Raw genomic sequence first — 7609 nt, 5'->3', positions numbered from 1 at the left:
CGTAAGTAAACGAGCCCAGTCATTTCCTCCTCTGAAAACCCCCGCCCGCGTCCTCCCAACCCCATCGCCCTCCCGTCGCCTGGCGGACCTAGCCAGTCACCGTGCCCTTCTGGGCTCCTCCCCATCTCGCAATGCCCCCGCCGGGCAGTTTCCGCCACCCCGAAGGACTACAGGCCCCGGCATGCCCCGCGGCGGCCGAGGGGCCCACGTGACCGCGCCTCTCCCCGTGAGGCGGTCACATGACTAGGGGGAAATGGCTGCGTTGACGGCGGACAACTTTGGGGCGCTCCAGAGCCTGCTGAAGGTAAATGGAGGGGTGGGGACAGCCCGAGGCGCCGTTTGTCCCCGGGATTTTAGCCGGAGTAGGAATTGGGAATAAAGGGCCCTTGATTTGGAGTCAGAACTCTGGTACTACCTCTCTGTGGCCCGGGGAGGTCGTTGCGCGCTTCCGAGCCGTTTAAAAGAAGGAATAAAATGTATACCGTCCTAACCATGGTGGGGAACACCTAAGATAACGGTTGTGAAGGCGCCGTACAGATGCCTCCCGCTGCAGCCTCTGGGGCTGGCTTTGGCGATGGTGCATTAGGGGTAATTGCCAGGCCGCGTGGCCAGTTGAGGCCGCACCCAGCAGCCCGTCGGGCAGGGTGGTGGAGAAATGGTCTCTGCGCGCCAGCCCCTCAGTCAAGTGCGTTCTTCGTGCTCCGAGTCCAGGGTTGTCTGTACTTCCTCGAACCCATGTAAGGGCCAAAAAAAATTGATAATCGTTTGAAGGATTGTGGGATTGAAAGGGTCGTACTTCATAGAGTTTGGAAGGATCTAATGAGATGATGGAGTTATTTGCCTAACTTCTGACTTCCTCTATAGGAAGGGGCGGCTTTATCTTCCTTCGCAGTTCTTGTCACTAGCGGACCTCATGCGTCTGTTTGTCATCTTTCTTCCTCACAAGAATGTAAGATCCATGAGGGACTTTTTAAAAAACAACAACCCACCAGACGAAGAGGATTGAGTTAGCAATACTCAGCATTTGTGTGCAGCACACGTTCATCATTCATGGCACAACATCATTGATTCATACAACGGTCCCTCTGTTGTTTTAACCACCTCCCCAGTGTTCTGTCCTATTCTCCGTCCCTAAAGGCATCTATTTTATTCACAAATGTGTCGCCAGCAAGTGTACCCCCCAACACCTGGCACACAGCATTAATAAATAGCTGTTGGATGCATTCATGAAGGACGCAATAAAGCTGGGACTGGAAACCTAAAGCTCTCTGCTCACCCTCATTGTGGCTGCCCACCCCATCCCACCCCCTCCCCGAGTTCCTATTGGAGGTATGGACTTTCAAGGTCAGCCTCTACTGATACCTGTGGGTGATGGGACTTGTGACTGCCTGGCAGGGAGCTCCCCACTCAGCCCCAGCCTCCTGCTTGGCCTTGCCTGACACCACAGCAGCAGGGATGTTGGGACACCTCGTTATAGCTTCCCAAGGTGGAAGTCTAGGCTTCCCACTCGGCCTTTGCTGACCTGGGTAAGGGTGGGGCCACAGTGCTTTCCGTGGTGTTTGGCTGGACTAGAGCAGTTATTGTCTAAGGTTTTCTGTTTTGCTAGGCTGCCCCTTCTTGGTCTGTTGGCTAGAGAGAGCAGGAATTTGTTGAAGCTTTTTGCTTCTTGCACCCACTGGCATCCTCCATTGCCCTCTTCTTCAGCTCAAAGTCTGGGATGTATGAACAAAAAGAAGACCCAGGAACTCACCACCCTGTCATTCCTTGGTCATGAGGTCCACAGCAGGTCTGTCTTCTCCTCTCCCTCTTTCAGAGTCGTCTTAGGTTTGTTTTCTATATAGTGCCCAGGATTGCTGGTTGTACCTAATCGGGAGAAGAAGGAAAAGTACTTCTAATCTATCTTCCCTATGTACATTCTGTTCTAAAACATGTATTTTCGGTGACTTAATTTGTTTTCCATCTGTGGATTAATTCATAGGCTTCCTCAAAAGATGTTGTCAGACAGCTGTGCCAAGAGAGCTTCTCCAGTTCAGCCCTCGGCTCGAAAGAACTCTTGGATATCACATGTTCCAGCTTGTCTGTGACCCAGGAGGAGGCAGAGCAAGTAAGTGTGACCAGAAATGACCTTTGACCATCAGACTCTCAACTCATCAGTCTCTTTCTTGACCCCCTGCAGTCATTGCTGCGTTCCAGGAAATGTTCCCCTTAAATGTCTGTTGACGTTAAAGCAAACTTAAAATAGATTTTTTTTTAGTGTCAGTGAACTAAACACCTTTGTTTTGAACCTTTATTTCCTTGTTGTAAATGAGCATGGCTGGGAGAACTTACCAGAATCAGAGCTCCTGACCGTTTCTTTTTCTGACTTGTTGCCTAAACAGTGTGGCCAAAAGACAATGTTTTGAAGACTTTTCTTTCCCGACCTGTAACTTGCTGACGTTCATTAATTGTTGGATACTTAGGCAGACTTTTCAGGGATCTCTGGGCAGAAACCGCAAGGCCCAAGCACTGTTAGGGAGGATGTGCGCTGGCCAGACCTCGCCTCAGCTCAGCTGATGGCCAAGAGGAAGGGGAAAGGGACTCCTGGTATGGAGCGCTCACAGCCTTATTTTTCCAGGGAAACAGTTTTCTGACACAGGAGGTCACCCACACTGGCCCATGTTGTTGGTGGTGTTGTTATTATTTCAATCTGGAGCTTTGTTCACTGAAGTTGGCACATGGACATTGGCACTTGCAGCAGAGGCCTCGGGGTCGGTAGGACTCTGTTGAATGACCAGCAATGTGTGGCAGGCGGGGGGTAGAGCCCTGCCCCCTGCCCCCTGTCCCCCGTCCCCACCCCCATCTCCTGGCCCACTTCTTCTCACCGCCTGCCCGGGGCTCCCCGTCTCTCCTGCAGCTGCTCCAGGCCCTGCACCGCCTCACCAGGCTGGCGGCGTTCCGGGACCTGTCCTCCGCCGAGGCCGTGCTGGCTCTCTTTCCTGCCAATTTCCACCAGAACCTCAAAAACCTGCTGACCAAAATCATCCTAGAAAACATGTGAGTGCCCGTTTCTCGAGAGTTCCTTGTAAGGTTTATATTTGTTCTTCCTGTTCTAGAAATAATACGTAAATTCTTGAAAAGCACACACAGTGAGCAAAAAAAAACCCCCTAATCCCGCCCCCCGGAGGGTTGGCAGTGTGCATTCCTTAGCGGGAGCCTCTCGGGCGTGTTTATGTTTTGCAGAGAGGTGGGCGTGTCTGTTTTTAACCCAGTGGGATGATGCCCCTTTATAACTAGCTGGTTTGCAATGAACAGTATTAACGTTAACGATATTTCAGGTCCGTACATATTTACCTTCAGTAACATTTTTAGTGGCTAAACATACTCCATATAAAGAAACATATAAACATATAAAGAAATTCTGTGTAATTCAGTTAAGAGATTCCCAAGGGTTAGACATTTATGCTGTTGGCCATTTTCACTTCAGTGAACAATTTATCATAGAAACTTGCTTCATTTACTTTCTTACTGGGCTAAAGGCAATGGGCGGCCCTGGTCAGTGTGGCTCGGTTGGGCGTCGTCCTGTGCACCAAAAGGTTGCTGGTCCCATTCCCAGTCGGCACATGCTGGTCCTGGGCTCCACCTCTGGTAGCAGGCATGCAGGAGGCAACCGATAGATGTTTCTCTCTTGCATCAATATTTCTCTCTCTCTCAAATCAATATTAAAAAAAAGACTAGGCTAACCTTTTCTCTGCTTGTTTGGGAACGATGGCCAAGAAGATTGCAATACATTGAGCCTTTTCCTTTTTTTAAGTTGTGAAAACGAACAGCACTTTGTCCTTAAAGTCACTGAGCTTTACAAACAAACACACAAACGACTGCTCACTGGAATGAGGTGTTTCTGTGGTCCTTTCCTGTCAGGAGGTGATCACAGGTTTGGGGGGCACGGAGGGGGGCAGAGGCTCAGGTCCATGGGCCTCTCGTTATCAGGAGACTCTGTTTTCATCCTGTGCCATCATTTTCTCTTCATCTTTCCCTCTTACGCAGATCTACGTGGAGAGCGGAAGCCCAAGCTGATCTGAGTGAGTACCAAGAACTGTGCCTTTTCCTCCTCACCCTCCTTCCCAGCCCAGCTCCGAATCTGCCAGGTGGCGAGTTTTTGACCGAAAATCAAAGGGAATTAACCTGATCCCAAGCTCAACATGTATGTGGTTTTTTTTTAAATTCCACTTTTTAATTTTTTTCTGATTATAAACTTAACCTAATACAGACATGTTATTAAAAAAAAACACTGAAATTTCCAAGTAGTAAGTGAAATACTTAAAATAATGATATTTCCATTAGGAAAGAAAAATGTGATTGAAATTAGTTTGAAAGGTTGAGTGAAAGTGGATATTTAATAAAGGATCACGAAACTCACTCTGATCCAGTCACTCCACTGAAGAACTCTGCCTGCGTTGCTCACTGGGAGCGAGGCTCAGATTATCCCTGTTTTATAGATGAAGCAGAGGCTCAGAGGTTAGGCAAGTGGTGGAACCCATCTCCCAGCCAAGTCTCTGTCTCTCAAACAAAGGCTCTTTCCACTGTTGTTGAAGCTACACATTCCCCAAGCCTCAGGCCTCCACCCATCTTTTCTACCAGTGCCACTTCTCACCCTGTCCTGCCTTCTGGAGGGCCTGGGTTCAGGCAGAAGCCTGGGGATGCTCAGCCCTAAGCGCAGGTGGCATGGAGCAGTGGGCCCGTCTGCCTGTCTCCCTCCATGGATCACCTGCATTACACGTGGACAGCCCATTGCGTGAATTGCCATTGTGAACACGCTTGACCTTTTCTCACTTGAAGGCTGTGACAGCATTCAGTGCCTGTCACAGAGTAAAGGCTCGGTAAACGCGGGGACGCGAGCTCTGAGCGGGGCTGTCCTCCTCCTCCTCCCCCACAGTCTCTCTGCCACGCCTGGTGGACCTGGACTGGAGAGTGGACATCAAAACCGCCTCCGACAGCATCAGCCGCATGGTGGTCCCCACCTGCCTGCTCCAGATGAAGGTACGGCCATCGTCATCCTCACTAGAAGGACAGGAGGGCGGCAGCGACTGCACCCCCGGGGGCCATGGGAAATGCCAGGGTTCAGGGCTCTCTAGCTCCATAAGTAAAAAGCTGCCCCAAACACGGCATAGATTTACGAAGTATATGTGTAGTGACATAGACAGAATATGTCTCGTGATGCGCTGGGCAGGGGCTCCTGCCGGCAGTTGGAGACGGGTCCGTTCATTTTCTTGTTTTCACGCTCTTGCCTCACTGGTGTTATCTTCACAATTCTTTCCAGGAATCTTTTAAAGCCACGGACCCACTTTAAGGGTTTGTTTGGGTAAATTAGATAATGGAATACTGTATTTACTTAACCAGACACCCAGAAACTCAACACCTGAAGAAAATGAGAACGTAAGGGTGCCTCAACAATGACGTTTTTAAATATTAGTAAAGCTTACTGTTTAAGAAAGCTATCAACATAAGTACAGGTCATAATACAGTGGTGGGCAAAGGTAGCTGGCGGTTGTTCGTTCGTATGGAACGAAACATGCAGGTTCTGATTATTGCAGTCGCTTCATTAACTCAGGGAATGGCAAGTGGCACAGTGCACTTAGGTGCGTGAGTGCTCCGATTGCCTGCCTTTATTTACACGTCCTCGTAGTCGACTTGCTATGCGCAAGCACACAGTGGCACAGAGCTCCTTATGAACCTACTCCTGCCCACCCCGGATGTTCCCTGCATCCCACTGGATTCTCACGGACCCCTAGAGCCCGTTGCGTGAATTGTCAGTGTGAACACGTGACGTTTTCTCACTTGAAGGCTGAGTGAGAGACAAGTGAGCCTCGGCTTCCCCGATTCCTGCCCTGAGCACTGGTGGCGAATGGAAACTGACCCCCAGCCTCGGAGCCGTCGCCTTTCTCCTCCCCAGTTGCTGACTGACTCCAGGGCTAGGACAGTGTGGCGAGCTGGCACGGCCATGGCATACTCAGCCCCAGGGCGCCTCATGTGCCATGCCAGCTCGGCCTGGTTCAGTGACCCTGAGTGGGGGCGGTGAAGGATGGAGAAAAGACAGACAAGAGAATGAAAGCTGGGTCTCGGTGGGCTGCTGCTCCCGGATGGAGGGACAGCGCCAGCGCCCACCAGCCGTGTCTTTATAACAGATGCCACGAGGCAAAGTAAGGGCGTGCTCAAGATGTTTACAACATTCTTGTGGGTTTCAATCCTACTCAACTACATGCACCTGAACTCTATCAAGCCCATATTACTCAGGCGCGTGGGGCCACGTGTTCAGACCATAGGTTCAAACTTACAACTATAGCTGTTGGCTATAATTGTGCTGGGGGGGCTCTGCCTTTCAAGCTGGGACTTGCACGTGGCAATGAGAGGACTGTGCCCTCTCCTCAGTCCAAGGCTTGAACCTGTCCAAACACTGTAGCCGTGCCCCACAGGACAGTCGCTCTGAGCAAAGAGCCTCTCAGAGGTTCACTTGATGGGGGTGGGCTCCCGGGTCCAGGGCTCACCTGCTGGGCAGTAGGAGGTGAGACGGCGATGACCTCGGGGCTGTGTTCTCTTTCCAGATCAAGGAAGATCCCAGTCTGTGCAAGGACAGCCCCTCTGTCTCAGCCGTCACCATGGAGCTGAGCAAGGAAACGCTGGACACTATGTTAGACGGGCTGGGCCGCATCCGGGACCAGCTTTCTGCCGTGGCCAACAAATGACGCCGCCAGCCGCCGGCCCCACTGCCTCGCCCCGGCTGCTGCCAGCGATGGAGCATCTCCCGACTCGACTGACACCAGCGACTCAACTGACACCAGCGGGCTGCCCTGGTGGCAGCAGCTGCAGCCAAAAGCAGGCGGGCCAGGCGGGCCTGGGGACAGAGAGAGCTGCCATCCGAAAGCACATCTGGACTGGAGGACGCAGCCACGCCCCCACGCAGTTCTCCTCACTCATCTTCCTCTTCCCAGGCTGGTGGGCAGAAGCCGCCACCTTAAGGCTCCTGCGTGCACCTGAGTAACAACCGCCGTGGCCGTGTGGGGGCGCATGAGCCTGTCAGCGGCCCTGTGGCCGCTTGAACCTTCGGGCCCCGTTGGGGAGCTCTCTCGTAAGTTCCTCTCCAGCACCAGCTCTGATGAGCGCATTCCCAGCCCTGGGACACATGGAAGGGATCGGTGGCGGGTGCCAACGGCTCCTGCTTCTCTGTCCGAGAGGCCAGGCAGACCCCACAGAGCAGGGTCCCGCCAGTGTGGCCGCCTGCCCCGAGGCCAGAGCCTCCTGTCGGCGCAGGAGGTCTGAAATGGGGGCTGATTCTCTTCTCGAAGCTGGGCCCCATCCTTGGATCATGCAGCCCCTCCAGGGTGGTGAAGTGGGAGTGATGGGAATAAACAACAGTTCTGAAAACAAACCTCTGATTCTGTGCTGAGCCTGAGTTCATTGCCTTGGGCTGGGGCTGCCTCCTCTGTGAGGGTGACCCCAGCTTCCTAATTCCCAGCCAAGCCCATGACCACATGTGACCTGAAACCACACGGACCCTCCCTACCTTCCATGTGCCTGTGTGTCCTGTAGAGCCAAAGCAAGGTTGGCAGTGTGCTTGTCATAGCTGTGATGAAAG

General features: G+C 52.3%; 1 protein-coding gene across 2 annotated transcripts; it reads left to right on the top strand.

Moving 5' to 3' along the window:
* Positions 1 to 214: 214 nt before the first annotated feature.
* Positions 215 to 7402, top strand: COMMD9 (COMM domain containing 9). 2 transcript variants are annotated; one of them, XM_070427803.1, is made up of 6 exons: positions 215 to 304; positions 1979 to 2104; positions 2894 to 3033; positions 4024 to 4058; positions 4913 to 5016; positions 6579 to 6801. In XM_070427803.1, exons 1-6 carry the CDS (start codon positions 254 to 256, stop codon positions 6717 to 6719), a joined length of 597 nt encoding a protein of 198 aa, XP_070283904.1. In that variant the 5' UTR covers positions 215 to 253; the 3' UTR covers positions 6720 to 6801. The 2 variants fall into 2 exon arrangements, with proteins under 2 accessions (XP_070283904.1, XP_070283905.1); XM_070427804.1 differs by lacking the exon at positions 4024 to 4058 and having other exon boundaries at positions 237 to 304; positions 6579 to 7402.
* The last annotated feature ends 207 nt before the right edge of the window (positions 7403 to 7609 follow it).

Source organism: Myotis yumanensis, unplaced genomic scaffold, assembly GCF_028538775.1.
Source record: "Myotis yumanensis isolate MYYU_CA2020_CCGP unplaced genomic scaffold, mMyoYum1.0.hap1 SCAF_10, whole genome shotgun sequence".
Classification (NCBI taxonomy): Eukaryota; Metazoa; Chordata; class Mammalia; order Chiroptera; family Vespertilionidae; genus Myotis; species Myotis yumanensis.
The sequence above is the reverse complement of the archived record's forward strand: the minus strand, read 5'-3'. Positions and strand labels throughout refer to the sequence as shown.

Bases quoted from the DNA above. Each gene is read 5' to 3' on its own strand.
- COMMD9 (XM_070427804.1), top strand. From the start codon at position 254: ATGGCTGCGTTGACGGCGGACAACTTTGGGGCGCTCCAGAGCCTGCTG. The intron at 2,105-2,893 runs GTAAGTGTGACC...TCTCTCCTGCAG, and splicing joins CCCAGGAGGAGGCAGAGCAA to CTGCTCCAGGCCCTGCACCG. The intron at 5,017-6,578 runs GTACGGCCATCG...TTCTCTTTCCAG, and splicing joins CCTGCCTGCTCCAGATGAAG to ATCAAGGAAGATCCCAGTCT.